Genomic DNA, 19,085 nt, shown 5'->3' with positions numbered 1-19,085 from the left:
CAAAGAAAATAACAAACTATGTTCAGCAGCCGCAGCAAGGAGGACTGGGAGCTGCGGGGCCGGCCCACTCTGAATGTTTGGCCTCCTCCGGCCACCAGTGAGTTCTTACCTTTGGTAGGATCCTAATGAACTCATGATGTCTAAGTGTGTATTTGCTCTGCTTTGGCCAGGGATCTCTTGAAATTTCATTTGGTTTGCACAGTTGTTTCTAGACTTGGAAGAGAACTGCAGCCGCACATCTAAGCTACAGTGGTTTTTGGGTCCGTTTGTTTGACACAGGGTCTCACTATATCTCAAACTGGCCTCCAACTAGTAATCCTCCTACTTCAGCCTCCTAAATCTTGGGCTTACAGACCTGAGCCACCCACTCTGGCTTAGTGTTTATTGAACTCACTCTTAGGGTACTTGCATCCTCTGTGCCTGCACTATCTGCCCCATGACCCACTCATTTGAGGCTTCTCTTCACCCTGCGTCCCCTCCCCGCTCCTTCCACCGCTCTCCCGTCACTCTGTCTCCTAATGTTCTCTACCTTCTGCAGGCCTTAACTCTACCCCTCCACAGCCCCTTGACCCCCACTCTGCCTTGGGACGGTGTCTTGCTTACCTTGCTCTTGGATCTCTCCACAGTGACCCGAGCATCTGGGAAGGAGGTGGGTGTGGGACAGGGGAGCCCAGAAGAGGAGGGGAAAGCAGAAGAAGAAAGTGAAAGAAGATTTAGAGGAAACCACAGGGCCAGGGAAAAGAGGGCATTGCCATGGTAACCACTGGTTGAGGGGGAAGGGCAGAAGGTCCGGCTGCCCCACAGTCTGGAACCAGCTAAAGCTCACCCATGGGAGCCCCTCCTGTCCAGTTGTCTCTTCCAGCAGCTTCCCTTTCCAAGCTCTGTTGTGATCTGAGGACTTTTGCTCTGGGACTCCAGCAGGGAGGCTGACTGACGGGCACCAGTCCTTGCTCACCGGGAATGCTCTTTCCTATAGGGAACTCCACCAGGTTGCTATCGGTGGTCCACTGTGGGCCAGGAAAAAAAAAAACCATTTGTGGGGCTGGAGAAATGGCTCAGAGGTTAAGAGCACTGACTGTTCTTCCAGAGGTCCTGAGTTCAATTCCCAGCAACCACATGGTGGCCCAAAGCCATCTATAATGAGATCTGGTGCCCTCTTCTGGCATGCAAGCATACACGGAAGGAATGTTGTATACATAATAAATAAATAAATCTTTTTTTTTTTTTTTTTAAAAAAAGCCATTTGTACTTACACAACCCTTTCTCCCCGTAGGTTTTCCCTACCTCAGCCCTGGCCTTTTAGACCTCCCGGTTGCACATCCAAGCTTCACTCAGTGCCTCTTTCTGAGACTGCTCGTTCATTCGCGGCCTCCCTGACCCAAAAAAATCACACAGAAACTGTATTAATTACAACACTGCTTGGCCAATAGCTTAGGCTTCTTATTAACTAACTCATATCTTAAATTAACCCATTCCTATTACGTTTTATCATGAGGCTTGTGGTTTCCCAGTAAGGTTCCAGGATGTCTCCTTTGGCAGTTTCTGTGTGATATTCAGGTTAGGGTGGCTGGGGACAAGCAAGCAGTCTGCGTCTACGCCTCTCTAACTGCTGACTGTCTAGACCTTGTGTCTCATAAAGCCTCCTCCACTTCTTACCCCTAAAACTTCTCATTCCTACTGATAGTCTTTTCTTAGTGATGGAGACTGAACCTAGGGCCTCTTTTTTTTTTTTTTTAAAGATTTTTATTTATTATGTATATAGGTTTCTTCCTTCATGTATCCTGCAGTACAGAAGAGGACACCAGATCTTATTACAGATGGTTGTGAGCCACCATGTGGTTGCTGGGAATTGAACTCAGGACCTCTGGAAGAGCAGCCAGTACTCTATTCCTTTGAGCCATCTCTCCAGCCACCAACCTAGGACCTCTTGAATGTTAGGCAGGCATGCTGACTGAAAGCTGGGTGAACATCTGAACACTGAGCTGCCTCCCCACTCTGCCCACATTCTCTTAGTGTGCCAGGTAGTCTTGTAAACAGTTTGTTGGAACCATCTCATTCTTACCGCAATCTGAGTGCAGGTGAACATAGCTGTAGGAATCGGCAGTGGCTCTCAGCCTCAGTTGGGCCACCCTTTAGTACAGTTCCTCACGCTGTGGTGACCCCCCAATCAAAAAAAACTTTTTTTTTTTTTTTTTTGGTTTTTCGAGACAGGGTTTCTCTGTGGCTTTGGAGCCTGTCCTGGAAGTAGCTCTGTAGACCAGGCTGGTCTCGAACTCACAGAGATCCGCCTGCCTCTGCCTCCCGAGTGCTGGGATTAAAGGCGTGCGCCACCATCGCACAGCCCCAAAAAACTATTTTCATTGCTACTTCATAACAGTAATTTTGCTAAGGTTAAGAATCGTAAATACCCGTGTTTTTCGATGGTCTTAGGTGACCTCTGTGAAAGGGTCCTTCCGCCCCCAATGGGGTTAAGACCCACAGGTTTTGTATCTCTGGATTAGCAACTACAGCTAAGGAGTTTTACTGCTTTCTGTTAAGGGAGAGAAAGTCAGAATTTTAACCCGGGGGGGAAAAAACAAAAAAGAATGTTAACCCGGGCAGTTTGGCTTCAGAGTCTAAGTAGTTCAGTTGTGACACTGTTAGGAGTTTGCGGTCCTGGAACAAGACCCCTGACTCAATTCAGATTGCAGTTAGTTAAGTTTATTGATACTGCTAGCAGGGTAGCAATTTCTGAGCCAAGTTACAGACCGCCACTCAAAGCGGGGTGAGGGAAGGATTTTTAGAAGTGAAAACCACAAGATCTTGAGTATCTGCACTAGCAAACCAAGAACTGTTTTGCTCTGCCACGATTAGGTGGTCAAGGGGACCTCAAAATAGTCTTTGAATGTCCACGTAAGCAGGTGGCAGAAGCAAACAAGCAGTTTGTCATGCCACGACAAAGTAGAAGGTCAGGCTGCACATTTCTGGAGGGGTCACTGAGTCGAGGTTGCTGTGAGCTATCTTCCGGGCACTACATTCAGAGACAGCTGTCTAGCGGGCACCAAGCGGGCCTGCAGCGCATCCGGTGGAGGTCTGTTTTGTTAGCCATCACACCGCCATGATGGTCCCTGGGTCTCCAAAGGAGCATATCTCGGTTATCTCCTTTGCAGTGCTGGCTGCTACTTTTGTTTCTTCCTGTCTGGCTCCTTCCTCTCTGAGAACTGGAGACATCATCGATTTTGGAGGGAGGCTGATGTGGATTTAGATTACAGCCCACACCCTTGCTACCTGTGTGACATTTTGCAAAGTTGGACTCTCTTTGGTCTCCCAGTCTCAATCTCTGTCTGTGACACTGGGGCAGGGGTTGGGGCACTGCCACTATCTGACGTGGTTCTCGTGACCCTTAACTGCAGCTTGAGAGCTTAGCTCATGAGGAACAAATGCTCAGGAGATGGGGACCTTCTAGGTCCTCACTTTACCCACCCCACTCCTGTTTGCTCCACCTTCTGCTAGAGCAGTCACCCAACATGAGTCCCCCACCCCAGGGCGTGTCACTTCCTCCTCTGCAGCCTCTAGATCTGTACACAAAGGCTGCTGCTACTGCCACCACCCGCGGAAGGGCTGCTCCGAAGGCACCTGTGAGTACCACCAGGGCACCAGCCCACCCTCCTCTCCTCACCCAGGCCCACTTGCTCACCACCTCTTGAGAAGAAGGCTGTGAACCCCTTTCTGCGTATCCTCTGGTATCACAGCTTCCTGCTGTTCATCCCTTAGTTTCCCCAGTGGAGTCAGAGTGAGGGAAGGAGATGGACTGAGATGTTGCGAGCAAGTGTGACTTCCATGGGCCTATGCTTTCACCAGCATGGTCTCTGTCCCTGACTGCTAGCCTTGCAGCTTGATGCTTTTTCCGCAGCCCAGGATTCTTCCCACTTGGCACCTTGGCCGCAGACTCCTCGTTCCAGGGCTGCTGAAGCTTGTCTCACCAAAGAGTTGGTGCTGTCACAGCGTAGGCACAATCATAACTTAGTTATTATGGGCTGGGGCCGTAGCTCACTGCACTGGCCTAGCTCGAGGGAGGCCTGGCTTTATAATTCACTGGGAAACTTGAGTGAACTTGATCCCTTGCAACCTAAAAACTTCTTTACTTAGATTCATAAGGAATCCTAATGGGCAAAGCATTATGGGATGTAATGGAATGACAGGCTGAGTCCAGGGATGGAGTGAGAATTTTTTTTTTTTTTTTTTGGTTTTTCGAGACAGGGTTTCTCTGTAGCTTTGGTGCCTGTCCCGGAACTAGCTCTTGTAGACCAGGCTGGCCTCAAACTCCCAGAGATCCACCTGCCTCTGCCTCCCGAGTGCTGGGATTAAAGGTCTACAGAGCAAATTCCAGGACATCATAGACTAACTACATAGAAAAACTTTGTCGCGAAAAATTTTTTCTTTTTCATCCAGGAGTCTTGTGATGCCTTAATCCATGGACCCCTCCTCTGCTGTGGGTGTCCTTGGCTCATTGCTGGGGACTTCAGTCTCTCTTTGCAAGGAGGCGGCTGAGGTAGAAAGTTCTTCCCATCTCTGATTAGGAATAAAGAGAAAAAGAACTGGGAAGCAGAGAAAACAGCAGAGTGGTATAAAGAATAATAATAAGCCGGGTGGTGGTGGCGCACGCCTTTAATCCCAGCACTCAGGAGGCAGAGGCAGGCGGATCTCAGTGAGTTTGAGGCCAGCCTGAAAAACCAATAGTAATAATAATAATAGCAAGGGGAGAGAGAGACGCTGGTGGCAAGATGCAGGAATCACCAAGGAAGAAAGACGGGGACAACTGAGAAGGTTGGGAGAGGCCATGTGTGAGTTCAGAGCCCCCTTTAGGAGAGATGAGCGGAGCTGAGGTCTCTCTTGGGAACAGGGGCAGAAGCAGAGCCCCATCTATGAGATGAGTCAAAACTAAGCTGGGTGCTGCTGGGTCCCAAGCCTCTCTGACCACAGCACAGAAACATGCAGGTCTGAGGTTTCGCTGAGGCTGAGCCTGGGGTCAGAGCAGAAGCTCTGTAATGTGCTACACCTACCTGAGGTCACATGGGTTGTGAGCAGGATGGGGTTTCAACGGCTCAGGACCCCACCCTTCCCCAGGTCCCCCGTAGAATGTTGGTACCTGTGTCTGAACCCTGGCTGAGAATGTGGATGCTTTCTGCCAGGCTCTTGCAGATGCAGGTAACCATGGGAAGACATAGCACAATCCCTAGGAGCTGTTAACACCTAACAATGTTACAAATGGATGCTGGCTGCCTGGCGACGCTATGCCTTCCGGAGGGTTCCCAGAGAGCCGTCGGCACCTCTGTAGCATGACGAGTGCCACGGTTTTCACGTGTCGCCGTTTGTAACGCTAGGCAATTAGAAGTTTCTGAGATTGGAGAGACGGACGTTCTGTGGTTAAGAGCACTCTTTCCGAAGACCCAGGTTTGATTCCCAGCATCCACTTACTGGTTACCAATCATCTATAAGTCCGATTTCAAGGGAGCTGATGCCCTCTTCTGACCTCCCAGGGCAAAAGCACACATGTAGTGCAAAGATATATATGCAGGAAAATACTCACACATAAAAAGAATAAATCCAATAAAAATTTTAAATAAAGATAAAAAAGAAGCTATTAAGATTTTATGTGGAGCCAGGCGGTGGTGGTGCACGCCTTTAATCCCGGCACTCGGGAGGCAGAGGCAGGCGGATCTCTGTGAGTTCGAGACCAGCCTGGTCTACAAGAGCTAGTTCCAGGACAGGCCCCAAAACCACAGAGAAACCCTGTCTCGGAAAAAAAAAAAAAAAAAAAAAAAAAAAAAAAGATTTTATGTGGAATTGAGAACTGAAATGAGAAATCGAATACACTGGGCAAAGCTGAGCTTTGAACCACATCCCTTGGACCGGAAATCCCTGAGCACGATGCCCGTCATTGTAGGGCTGATCAACTGTCACTTAATTTACCCATACAACGCAAATTGATATGGAAATTCCTTATTTTAAATTAAATTAAGAATTTTGAGACTGGCGGAGTGGTGGAGGCACATGTCTTTAATCCCAGAACTTGGGAGGCAGAGGCAGGTGGATCTCTGAGTTTGAGGCCAGCCCTGTCTACAGAGTGAGCTCCAGGACAGCCTGGGCTACATAGAAAAACCCTGTCTTAAAAAAAAAAAAGCAAAAAACCCAAAAAGAAACCAGCCTTATTTGGGGCCAGAGAAATGGTTCAGTTATTAACAGCACTGGTTGGTCTTTCAGGGAACCTGGGTTCGATTTTCCAACACCCACATGGTAGCTTGCAGCCATCTGTAACTCTAGTTCAAGGGGATTTGATGTTCTTTTCTAACCTCTGCGAGCACCAGGCACACACATGGTGCACAGGTACACATACAGGCAAAACACCCATACACATATAATAAACATTTAAAAATCTGTTTTCGGTTATCTCTGTACACAATGGAGGTCTCCATTCTCTCGGTGTGTGGCTATCTAGCCATCCCAGCACTGGTTCTCCTGTTAAATGGTTGGGCGTAGTTTGCCGCAGATGGACGGGCTTGCTGCTTTCCTTCATTCCTTCCCTCCTTCCTTTTGTGGTTCTCCTTCTCCTCCTCTCTAAGAAGCCTGGACTGGCCTGGAAACGCCTCATATAAGCTCAGGATGACCCTGAGCTTGTGGAGATCCGCCTGCCGAGCCTCCCGAGCCTCCCGAGCGCCAGCGCACCTGGGCCTGAAGCCTTGCTCTAGTCCATTAATTCATATTCCTAGTTTATGTCACTAGTGCCTCACTTTGATTGATGTGGCTTTATTTATTTATTTCTTTTCTTCAAGACAGGGTTTCTCTGTATAGCCCTGACTGTTGTGAAGATTGCTCTGTAGAGCAGATGAACACTTTTTGAGACAGGGTCTCATGTAGTCTAGGCTGGCCTGAACCCCGTTCTCCTGCCTCTGCATGCAAAGCTAGGATGGCAGGCACACACAGCCGCATCTAACGTTTTTATTTTTGAATCACAGTAATAGATTGCCTGTTCAATTTTTACTTATTTTTTTTTTGGTTTTTCGAAACAGAGTTTCTCTATGTAGCTTTGGAGCATGTACTGGAACTTGCTCCATGGGCCACCTGGCCTCAAACTCACAGAGATCCACATGGCTCTACTTCCCAAGTTCTGGGATTAAAAGTGTGTGCCACCACCACCTGACCTCAATATTTATTTATTTATTTATTTATTTATTTATTTATTTATTTATTTATTTTTTGGTTTTTCGAGACAGGGTTTCTCTGCAGTTTTGGAGCCTGTCCTGGAACTAGCTCTTGTAGACCAGGCTGGTCTCGAACTCACAGAGATCCGCCTGCCTCTGCCTCCCGAGTGCTGGGATTAAAGGCGTGTGCCACCACCGCCCGGCTAATATTTATTTTTTTAATTAGAAAAAAAAATTTTTTTTTAAGACAGGCTTTCTCTGTGTCACTCTGGCTGTCCTGGAACTCACTCTGTAGACCAGGCTAACTTCAAACTCAACAGAGATCCGCCTGCCACTGCCTCCCTACTGCTGGGATTGCCAACACCACCCAAAAGGCCTGTTTAAGTTCTAAAACTAACTAATTAATTAATCAGTGTGGGGCCGGGTGGTGGTGGCGCACGCCTTTAATCCCAGCACTTGGGAGGCAGAGGCAGGTGGATCTCTGTGAGTTCGAGACCAGCCTGGTCTACAAGAGCTAGTTCCAGGACAGGCTCCAAAACTGCAGAGAAACCCTGTCTCGAAAAACCAAAAAAAAAAAAAAAAAAAAAAAAAATTAATCAGTGTGATCTAGGATGTCACCCATAGTCACACTTTCTACCACTGAAATACACTTCCGGTCACAGAAAATTCTACTGGGTATTCACACCTGTAATCCTAGCACCTGAGAGGGAAAAGCAGAGTTGTCATGTGTTCAAGCCCATCCTGAGCTATACAGGCCAGGTCCCTGTCTCCAGAACACCAAAACCAGAGCCACAGTAGAAAAATAACTGGAGAGCTAGCATAGTAAGTAAAGATGCCTGCAGCTGAGCCTGACCATCACCTGTCCCTCCGCCCGCAGGCTGTGTCCTGGGCGTGCTTCCCACTACCAGCTAAACAAATAAGTGTAAAACCCAAAACAAGGCTGGGCGGTGGTGGCGCGTGCCTTTAATCCCAGCACTCGGGAGGCAGAGGCAGGAGGATCTCTGTGAGTTCGAGGCCAGCCTGGTCTACAAAGTGAGTTCCAGGACAGCCAGGACTGTTTCACAGAGAAACCCTGTCTCAAAAAACAACAGCAACAACAACAAAAACACAAAACAAAGCAAAACTAAACACATCAGGCTGGAGAGCTGGCTCATTGGTTAAAAGCACTTGTTCTTCTTAAGGACTTCGGTTCCCAGGGCAGCTCCCCACTATCTATAACTTCAGTTCAAGGGGATCTGATGAGGGCACCAGGGACACCCACGGTGCACAGACATAATAATAAAGTAAAATATAAATTCCAACATTAACGAGACTTTCTTCTACCCCCTTCCTCTGGCTACTGTGTCCACTGTGTGAGACCACCCTCCCCTGACCACACGCCCTCATTCTGTCTCCCTTTCCCCTTATTTCCATTCTCCATTTGCTTATTCAGACCTCAAGGCTGTCAGAGTAGGTCCTCAGCTCCTCCACTTTATAGATGTGGACACTGAGGGGTCTGGACGGAATCGAGTCTGGTGATTCCTGTTTGCTTCACTGCAGCTTGGCACATTGGTGAAGAGCTCCTGATTTCCAGAGGCCCTCACCCTCCTCCCTCCCTCCCTCCCTCCCTCCCTCCCTCCCTCCCTCCATCCCTCCCTCCCTCCCTCCTCCCTCCTTTCTCCCTCTTCCCTCCTCTCTCCCTCCTTCCTTCCTTCCTTCCTCCCTCCCTCCCTCCCTTCCTTCCTCCTTCCCTCCCTTCCTCCCTCCTTCCCTCCTTCCTTTTTCCTTCCTCCTTCCTTCCTTCTTTCCTTCCTTCCTTCCTCCCTTCCTTCTTCCCTCCCTTCCTTCCTCCTCCTTCCCTCCTTCCTTTTTCCTTCCTTCCTCCCTCCCTCCCTCCCTTCCTTTCTTCTTCCCTTCCTCCCTCCCTCCCTTCCTCCCTCCTCCCTCCCTTCCTCCTTTCTCCCTCTTCCCTCCTCCCTCCTTCCTTCCTTCCTTCCCTCCTTCCTTTCTTCCTCCCTTCCTTCCTCCCTCCCTCCCTTCTTCCCTCCTTCCCTCCTTCCTTTTTCCTTCCTTTCTTCCTCCCTTCCTCCCTTCCTTCCTTCCTTCTTCCCTCCCTCCCTTCATCCTTCCTTCCTTCCTTCCTTCCTTCCTTCCTTCCTTCCTTCCTCACTCCCTTCTTCCCTCCCTCCCTTCCTCCCTCCTTCCTTTTTCCTTCCTTCCTTCCTTCCTTCCTTCCTTCCTTCCTTCCTTCCTTCCTTCCTTCCTTCCTATTCCTTTTTGAGAGAGGTCTTCCACATAGCCCTGCCTTCTCTGGAACTTGCTTTGATGATCAGGCTGGCATCAAACTCACAGAGATCTCCCTACCTCTGCCTCCCAAGTGCTACTACTTCTGGCTTTAAAAAAATGTGTATGTATGTGCACATGTGTGTGGGTGTGTACACACGAGGCTTATGGGGGCCAGAGGTGTTCGATGCCCTGAAAATGGAGTTACAGGTTGCTGAAATCTGCCTGAAGTAAGATGGGAATAGTGCTTGAGCTCTCGAGAAAAATTGTGTATTCTGCCCTCACCCCCATTTTATGACTCTAGGTGTTCTTACCGTATATATGTCTGTGCACCACATGTGTGGCCGGTGCTTTTGGAGGCCAAAGAGTGTATGGGATCCCCTGGAACGGAAGCTACAGAAAGTTGTGAGCTGCATGCCATGTGATGCCATGTGGGCCTGGGAGTAGAAGCCAGGATGGGAAGGCGTCCTCCTGATGAGTACCCAGTGCCCGTAACCACTGAGTTGTCTGTCTCTGTAGCTCTGTCCACCCTGGGTACCTGAAGTCTATACAGAGGAACACAGGTCTGAGACCCCCTCCTGCTTTGGCACTATCACCCCACCATTTTGAAAAAGCTGCTGAATCCACGGGGGATGTGAAACTCTGAGGAGAGATGCGGAGCTGAGTTCAACAGGGCAACCACAAGCCAAGCCCTCCCCGAGGACTCACGCATGTGTCTGTCTTTCTATACAGACCATGGTGGATTCACCCGCTGTTCTCATTCTCCTGCTGGTTCTGTGTGGAGGTGAGAGTGAGTCAGACACCAAGACCGCATCTGCGAAGGGGGCCGCAGAATGGGAGCACGCTGACCTGTCCCTGCCGGGATCCTGCCAGCCAGCTCCCTCCTGCCAGAAGTGCATCCTCTCACATCCCAGCTGTGCGTGGTGCAAGCAGTTGGTAAGGATGTGTTTGTTCCTGGCCCTTGAACCGTGTGTGTGTGCATGTACAGCCTGTAAATACATGTGTGTTGTGTGGAATAGCTGTGATCTTTCTGGATATACTCTTCAGTCTCATGGGTGATTGGATTTGGGCACAGTGTACTCCAGTGTGGATGTGACTCATGCGTATGCCAGCTTCAGCACATATGTGAAAGAACCTCCGACCCATGAGCTCGAATTCATGCTCATGTACGTATGGGCCAGCTAAGTGTTCTGTGACAAAATGCCATTGACTGAATGCCTTTTAAAAAAAGTATTTATTAATTATTGTACAGTGCCTGCAGACCAGAAGAGGGCACCAGATCTCATTACGGATGGTGTGAGCCATCATGTGGTTGCTGGGAACTGAGCTTAGGACCTCTGGAAGAACAACTCTTAACTGCTGAGCCTAACTCCAGCCCTAACTAAATGTCTTAAATAACAGAAACATAGTTCTTGTGATTTGAGAGACTGGAGCATTCAAAAAACAAAACAAAAAAGAATTAAACACAGGTTTGAGATAGCGGTGCATGCCTTTAATTCCAACACTTGCAAATGCAGAAGTAGGTGGATATCTGAGAGTTCAAAACCAGCCTGGTCTTCATAGAGAGTTCTAGGACAGTCAAGGCTACACAGTAAGACTCTTTCTCAGGAAATAAATAAATAAACATGGAATCTGGAGAGAGAGTCCAGTTCATAGCAGCAAGTGCATGATGGGGCTTCTGAGTCCGTCTCAGGGTGTGCATGTGCAGATTGTTATGTTCCAGCTGCAACTTGGCCTGAAGAATGAAGTAAGTGAAGGTTTCCAAAAACCTGTGGGCTTAAGGTGGGAGGAGGTCAGTGGGAAGGGAGCAAAGGATGCTGGGAAGTGTGTATTCCTTGCTGGTCTAACAAAGCTGCTCTTTGTTGGTGCCTTCAAGAGGAGCTTTAGAGGCTCAGGAGCAACAGTGTCTCTCACAGGAAGATGGGGGTTAGATCAGTGCAGGCTTTGGTGAGAGGTAGGGCCCACTCAATAGGTAGCCATGTTTACAGCGGAGAGAGCCTAAGAAACTGGTGATAGTGAAGCTGGAAGACATAGACTCTATGGAGGCAGGGAGGCAGAGGTCCTAGGCAGTGGCTTGAGAGATGAGGCTCTTAGGACAGCGGCTGGACTGTGTCTGCCTCCTTCAGTCCCGAGACTAGGGGCTGGCACCCATGCCCACTGAGAAGCCACCCTAACCATTTCCTTCCCCTGTGGCTTCCCAGTCAGTGCAGGGTACCAGACACCGAGCGTGTGTGTGTGTGTGTGTGTGTGTGTGTGTTCGCATGCATGCCTTTTTCTGTTCCTATCCTCCAGAAACTGGGTGTGACTCACTCCGTTCCCATTTGATTTGGGGGAAGTTGAACTACCAAGTCCTGTTTCTGTAGCCTTGAGGTCTCTGAGATCTCAACAGGAAGTCTGTGGTTCAAAGGAGAGGGGATAGATGGGTGCCTGCGGGAAAGGGGAGTTGAGTGGAGAGACTGGGCGGGGGATGGAGGTGTGTGTGTTTGGGGGGGATCTGCTACAGGAAGTGGGGAGCTGGGGAAGAAGAAAGGACTATGTTCCACAGTAGCTGTGGAGGTAAGTGTGTGATGAGAATAAATCAGGGCTCAGGGAAGAGAATAGAACGGGGTGGACAGGGCAAAAGGCAGTGTTTTCAGGGTATGTTGGTAGTCGAGCTGAGGGGCTGTGGGTGCTGGGGTTCCAATGCACCTCCTTCTCGGGCACAGAACTTTACCGCCTCCGGAGAGGCAGAGTCAAGGCGTTGCGCACAGCGAGAGGAGTTGCTGGCCCGCGGGTGCCCCGTGCAGGAGCTGGAGGAGCCGCACGGCCACCAGGAGGTGCTGGAGGACAAGCCGCTCAGCCAGGGAGACCGTGGCGAGGGGGCCACCCAGCTGGCACCGCAGCGGATCCGAGTCACGCTGCGACCAGGTGGGTTTTGGGTGGCGCGTGGTGATGGAAGTCTGGGCTGGGCCTCAAATGCACAGGGCTCCTAAGTCGAGCCTCGCCTTTCTCTATCAGGGGAGCCACAGAAACTCCGGGTCCGCTTCCTGCGAGCTGCGGGATATCCGGTGGACCTGTACTACCTTATGGATCTGAGCTACTCAATGAAGGACGACTTGGAACGCGTGCGCCAGCTCGGGCACGCCCTGCTGGTCCGGTTGCAGGAGGTCACCCATTCTGTGCGCATAGGTGAGCGTGCATTCACTATCCTACCAGCCCTGGTCGCTGCTTTTAAAAGCTTCCGCCATCGCCTTAGCCTCTCACAGTGTTAAACCTCATCAGATTTTGGATCTTGACACTTATCCCAAGGGACACTCCTTGAGGTTTAAGCTTGAGGGGATTTCGGATTGAACAGTAAGAGGACCCCTTGCTGTACAGAGGGCTAGCTGAGGTTCGGAATCTAAGAGACGTTCAGACGGCAGCCAACCTGGACAGGACATTGTCCTTATGCTACTGTCTCAACCCAGTGCCTTTTAGACAACCTAGATGCAGTGTTCCCATATCGCATTCTGTAATGATTGTTTTTTTTTATTCTCTTTGCTCAAAAGCTCACCCTGTGTTGCCACCTCTTGCTCCACACCCTTGATCCTGGCTTCCTTACCGTCCAGGAACTGGTTTGCCCCTGTTGGGTCCTCCTCTTCATCTCCTCCATCTGCACCTCCTTGAGCTGATGGTGCCACAGTTTTGCCCTTGCCAGGTTCCCAGTCCCTGCCGTCTAGGTGTGTCCTCCTGTCTGAGTATTTAGCAGGGTCTTCAATACTGCGGGTGCCTTGTGACCTTTGGCTCCTTCCGCCCAGGTTTTGGCTCCTTCGTGGACAAAACAGTGCTGCCCTTTGTCAGCACAGTGCCCTCCAAGCTTCGCCACCCGTGCCCCAACCGGCTGGAGCGCTGCCAGCCACCCTTCAGCTTCCACCATGTGCTATCCCTCACTGGGGACGCTCAAGCTTTTGAGAGAGAGGTGGGGCGCCAGAATGTCTCTGGCAACCTGGACTCACCTGAAGGTGGCTTTGATGCCATTTTGCAGGCTGCCCTCTGCCAGGTGAGGAAATGGAGTGGGGATCTGAGAGGCAGGAGCTGTCTGGGGCTAGAACTGTGAGGGTCTGCAATCAGAGGGGACACTCAGAGCATCTCACCGTGTCTGCATGGCGATCTCGGCAGTCATCTGGGTAGTTTAGTTATCTTGAGGAAGAGGCACTTTTCCTAATTCACAGGAGGGCCTCCACTAACTGCAGACTTGTTTGGGGAGGGGGTTCAGAGAGCTTGGAGCAGGGAATCAGAGGAGGGGGAAGGACAAACAAGTACCATGCCCAGGTTCACAGGTTGCCTCCTTCCCCTCAGGAGCAGATTGGCTGGAGAAATGTGTCCCGCCTTCTGGTGTTCACTTCAGACGATACATTCCACACAGCTGGGGATGGGAAACTGGGTGGCATTTTCATGCCCAGTGATGGGCGCTGCCATCTGGACAGCAATGGTGTCTACGTCCACAGCGCAGAGTTTGTGAGTCCTCCCTTGCCCCAGTCCTCCTCCTCATCTGGGCAGCATCTCTTCTCTCCTCACTAGAGAGTGTCCTGTCCCCAGCTGCCCCAACAAAAAAACCATTGTCATTTGTGTCTACCTCCGTGGTCTGTCCATCCATCCTCAGGGCTCCTCCACTGGTAGAACTGGGTCCTGTCTTTTTGTTGTTTGCTTTGTTTTGTCTGAGAGTGTGGCACACCAAAGGGAGACTTGAGCTATAGTCACTGTTGGTCCCCTTCCTTACCTCAGGACTACCCCTCTGTGGGGCAAGTAGCCCAGGCCCTCACTGCAGCGAACATCCAGCCCATTTTTGCTGTTACTGGCACGACGCTGCCTGTTTACCAGGTGAGGGCTCTGGGGAAAGACCTCCCAGCCCATTCCATCCCCCCAAGTCTTCCCACACAACTCTCTCTAGACCCTGGAACCCGTTCTCCTAGAGCTTCATCCACTCCCCCGCCCCGCCCCCTTCCTTGCAGGAGCTGAGTCAGTTGATTCCCAAGTCGGCTGTTGGAGAGCTGAGCGAGGACTCCAGCAATGTCGTGCAGCTCATCATGGATGCTTATGATGTGAGGGGAGAGTGACGAGGGTGGGCATTGCAGGGCGGGGCGAGGGAGGCATCCTCAGGTGGCATGGCATGGTCACTTGGAGTTCTACCCATTCACAGCGCCTGCCTATGGCTTGCACATGGCCTGTCCCTGAGCTATATCCCTTCCTGAGCCACGACTCTGTCCATGTTTTATGGAGGAAATAGGTCCAGGGAGGACTAAAGCTAAAGACTGCTCTATGTGTGCCTAAATTTGTAATAATTCAGAAACAGAATTTCATGGATCTTGAATGTTTCTTGGGCTTAAGTCTCATTTCTTCTCTAGACTCTAGACATTTTTCTATTTTTTAAAAAAAGACTTATTTACTTATTATGTGTTTTTATTATATACACAGTATTCTAGCTGCATGCATGCTGGCATCAGACCTCATTACAGATGGTTGTGAGCCACCATGTGGTTGCTGGGAATTGAACTCAGGACTTCTGGAAGAGAAGCCAGTGCTCTTAACCTCTGAGTCTTCTCTCTTTTCTCCGGCCTTTTTTTTTTTTTTTTCTTCTTCTTCTTCTTAAATACAGGGTCTCTCTGGGTAGTCCTGGCTCTCCTGGGTCTCCTGTGTAAGCCAGACTGGCCTTGACCTCAGATCCAGCCTTGGCTTCCCCAGTGCTGGGATTAAAGATGTGTAACATCACGCCTGACTGTAGCAAGGGCCTTATTATCTGGATGTGGCGTCACGCGCCTGTAATTGCACACCTGGGTGGCAGAAGGATCAGGAACTTTCAAGGTCAGTTTAGGCTACAGGAGACTCTTTCTCAATAACAACAAGGATGTCCTCAATCTTGGTGAAATGATTGGAGCTGTATAACCCAGCGGCTGCTTGCTTAGCCCTACTAGATTTCATTCAAACCACTCCTCACCAAAGGCAATTTTTTTTGGTATATTTGGTATTTTGCCTACATGTTGCCTGTATGTGGATCCCTTTCACAGACAGTTGTGAGTTACAGACAGTTGTGAACCACCATGTAGGTGCTAGGAATTGAACCAGGGTCCTCTGGGAAAACAACTAGTGCTCTTAATCGCTGAGCCATCTCTCCAGTCCCCAAACACAAATCTCCTAACCATGGGGAAAAATCTTGAGACAGTGCTGGCCATCCCAGAGTGAACATGCTAGAGAAAGTCTGTCTTAGATCTTACATGCAGGCTGTGTGTCCTGGTTCGGGTCTGACAAGCGTTATTGCATAGGCTGCTATGCTCTATCTGAGGCCTTGGCTCCTGGGTATTCCAGGATGCTCCTTCTTCCAGGATGCTCCTTCTTTCAGAAATGGTTTCTAACTGGGAGGGCGGGAGGAGCCCCAGGGGGCAAGAAAGCCAGATATAAGCAGAACTGTGAGCGAATAAGAGGGTAGAAAGTGGGGTGCAGGGGGGCTGCCATCACATGACCTCCTCCTCCTTCCTTTCCACAGAGCCTGTCGTCCACCGTGACTCTTGAACACTCTTCACTCCCTCCTGGAGTCAACATCTCCTTTGAATCTCACTGCAGGGGTTCTGAAAAGAGGGAGGGTGAGGCTGGGAACCGGGGACAGTGTGGTAACATCCGAGTCAACCAGACGGTAAGAGTCAGCCAGCAGGGGGCGATACATAAAAGTGGGAAACGGTAATATTTGGGGCAGCCATGGAGAGGGGGTAGCCTTCCACTCATCTTGAACTCACTGCATGATCAGCGGGCTTAGGGGTGTGTGTGTACTCGAGTGTGTACACGAGGGTGTGCACAGCTTGGGAGGGGTGTGCACACAGGAGGGTGTATAGCTTTGTCTGGTCCTATCTTCAGGTAGACTTCTGGGTCACTCTTCAAGTCACTCAGTGTCTCCCAGAGCCCCACCTCGTACGGCTCTGGGCCCTTGGCTTCTCAGAGGAGTTAACTGTGGAGTTACACACACTGTGTGACTGTAACTGTAGTGATGTCCAGCCCCATGCTCCCTACTGCAGTGATGGCCATGGAGACCTGCAGTGCGGGATATGCAGGTGAGGGGTGACTTTCTGTGCTCCTTTAGCTCCCACAACTCTCTCCTTGTAGTCCCCCTCCTTCTGCCTCTTGGAATGTACCAGACACCTCAGGACTCCACCTGAGTACCGAGCCTTGAAGAAGCTTCCTGCATATGCCAAGGTCTTCACTTGACCTGAATCCTTCCACTCTTGCCTCCCTTCACTCTTGGTTCACTACTATAACTTAGTCTTGTTCCAGCTGCTCTGTCTCCATCTCCCTTGAGAACACAGGCCTAGAGCAGTGGTTCTCAACCTTCCTAATGCTGTGACCCAAGACAGGTAGGTACCTTTGGAGCCTGTCCTGGAACTCCCTCTGTAGACCAGGCTGATCTCGAACTCATAGAGAACAGCCTGTCTCTGCCTCCCAAGTGCTGGGATTAAAGGCATGTGCCACTACTGTCCAGCATGCTGTGACCCTTAATAGTTCCTCATACTGTAGTGACCCCAACCATAAATTATTTTTGTTGCTATTTCACAACTATAATTTTGATACTGTTATGAATCCTAAGTATCTGTATTTTCCCATGATCTAAAGCAACCCTGTGAAAGGCTTGTTTGAGCCTCAAAGGTCGCAACCCACAGGTTGAAAACCACTGGCCCAGAGATGGTCAAACTCTGACCCATCTCTCTCTGTGCCTTCCTTTCCCAGCTGTGCCCCTGGCCGCCTTGGTCAGCTCTGTGAATGCTCCGAGGCTGAACTGTCGTCCCCAGATCTGGAATCTGGTTGCCGGGCCCCCAATGGGACAGGGCCCCTATGCAGCGGGAAGGGACGGTGCCAATGTGGACGCTGCAGCTGCAGTGGACAGAGCTCTGGGCGTCTGTGCGAGTGTGATGATGCCAGCTGTGAGCGACATGAGGGCATCCTCTGTGGAGGTACCTGGAGTCTTGGGGGAAGCAGGGGTAGGAGAGCCCAGGGCAAATTTCAAAGGTTACAGGATGTGCCTGGCACAGTCGAGATGTTGGGTCAGCTGTGTGAAAGTGGTGGTCACCTTATGCATGACTCGTCCCCAGGCTTTGGACACTGCCAGTGTGGAGTGTGTCACTGTCATGCCAACCGCACAGGCAGAGCATGTGAGTGCAGTGAGAACGTTGACAGCTGTGTCAGTCCCAAAGGAGGGCTCTGCAGCGGGCATGGGCACTGCAGGTGCAACCGCTGTCAGTGCCAGGATGGCTACTACGGGGCTCTGTGTGACCAGTGCCTTGGCTGCAAGTCACCATGTGAGCGGTACAGGTGAGGCCTCGGGTCTTCGTCTCGGGAGCTGGGGCACAGGGAACTGCCTGTGTGTTCTCCTTGAGGGTGTGTGGGGAGGGCTAGTAGTAACAGCTGCCCAGATGGGAACTCATTGGCATTCACTGGGCAGGGATTGTGCAGAATGTGGAGCCTTTGGCACTGGTCCCCTGGCAGCCAACTGCAGTATGGCCTGTGCTGGTGTAAATGTGACGGTGGCCTTGGCTCCTAATTTGGATGATGGCTGGTGCAAAGAAAGGACACTAGACAACCAGCTGTTCTTCTTCCTGGTGGAGAATGTGGCTGGAGGAGTCGTACTGAGAGTGAGACCCCAAGAGAGTAAGTAGGCAGAACCTCAGACCTGGGGATGTGCATGGAGGTAAAGGCGTCGGGTTTAAAGCAGAGCTGCAAACCTACAGCAAAGGCCCCAGGAAGGAGGACTCTGGGCTCTGTTGGGTCCTATTTACAGTGACAGAGTTGGGAGGCTGGACACCCTTTGGGTAACTATGATCAGCTCCTATACCTTGACCCCACCAGAAGGAGCAGATCACACCCGTGCCATCATACTGGGCTGCACAGGTGGCATTGTGGCAGTGGGACTAGGGTTAGTCCTGGCTTATCGGCTCTCCGTGGAAATCTATGATCGCCGCGAGTACAGCCGCTTTGAGAAGGAGAGACAGCAGCTCAACTGGAAGCAGGTGAGGCCAGGTCCTGTTGCCACGGGCTCCCCCACTAAAGTCCCTCCCGCAGCATAACTAGGCCTTCTAGGATCTGGCTTAAGTTCCAGATTGGCCTCACAGGACTAGGTAATGGGGAGAGCCTGATATATTTTCACAGTTTGCAATGTTTTCCAACAGGACAGCAATCCTCTCTACAAAAGTGCCATCACAACCACCATCAACCCCCGCTTCCAAGGGACAAATGGTCTGGTGTCTCTTTCTGACCCAGGCAACAGACTCACTTAGGACTCTTGTCTTGGCATACAGCAAAGCAGGGTCTGCCAGGTGGCAGTCTGACACCACTGTTGAGGGGTCATCAGTTTTTTCAGTGACCTTCAGAGGGCTGCTTCCCACTGCTGCAACCAATCCCCCCACCTGATGAAGGGTTTGCCCACAATAAAGTCTTACCTCAGACTACAGCCTCCACTTTGCTTCACCTCAAGACAAGAGAAGCAAACTGCCTAGCCTAGGTCTCAGGTTACTGGAGGACAAGTGTGTGCTTCTGTAGTGTGACTTGGGAGTACCTGGGCCAGTGGAATCTCAGGGGATGCTGAAATTGGAGTCACCCACCAACTTCTAAAGGACCTCACCTAGAAAGGAGTCAGACCACATCTTG

The 19,085-nt window shown here is 50.6% G+C and overlaps 1 protein-coding gene across 2 annotated transcripts; it reads left to right on the top strand.

Annotated features, from left to right (window-relative positions):
- Positions 1-3,557: 3,557 nt before the first annotated feature.
- Itgb7 (integrin subunit beta 7) lies at positions 3,558-19,072 on the top strand. Of its 2 annotated transcripts, XM_057791872.1 has the most exons (15): positions 3,558-3,617; positions 10,176-10,379; positions 12,149-12,350; positions 12,441-12,611; positions 13,220-13,461; positions 13,761-13,919; positions 14,187-14,282; positions 14,414-14,503; positions 15,943-16,089; positions 16,308-16,501; positions 17,172-17,395; positions 17,534-17,753; positions 17,884-18,089; positions 18,288-18,448; positions 18,608-19,072. In XM_057791872.1, exons 2-15 carry the CDS (start codon positions 10,179-10,181, stop codon positions 18,713-18,715), a joined length of 2,421 nt encoding a protein of 806 aa, XP_057647855.1. In that variant the 5' UTR covers positions 3,558-3,617; positions 10,176-10,178; the 3' UTR covers positions 18,716-19,072. The 2 variants fall into 2 exon arrangements, with proteins under 2 accessions (XP_057647855.1, XP_057647856.1); XM_057791873.1 differs by lacking the exon at positions 14,414-14,503.
- Positions 19,073-19,085: the final 13 nt, after the last annotated feature.

Source organism: Chionomys nivalis, chromosome 17 (assembly GCF_950005125.1).
Source record: "Chionomys nivalis chromosome 17, mChiNiv1.1, whole genome shotgun sequence".
Taxonomy (NCBI): Eukaryota; Metazoa; Chordata; class Mammalia; order Rodentia; family Cricetidae; genus Chionomys; species Chionomys nivalis.
This window is presented reverse-complemented; position numbering and strand designations above follow the sequence as displayed.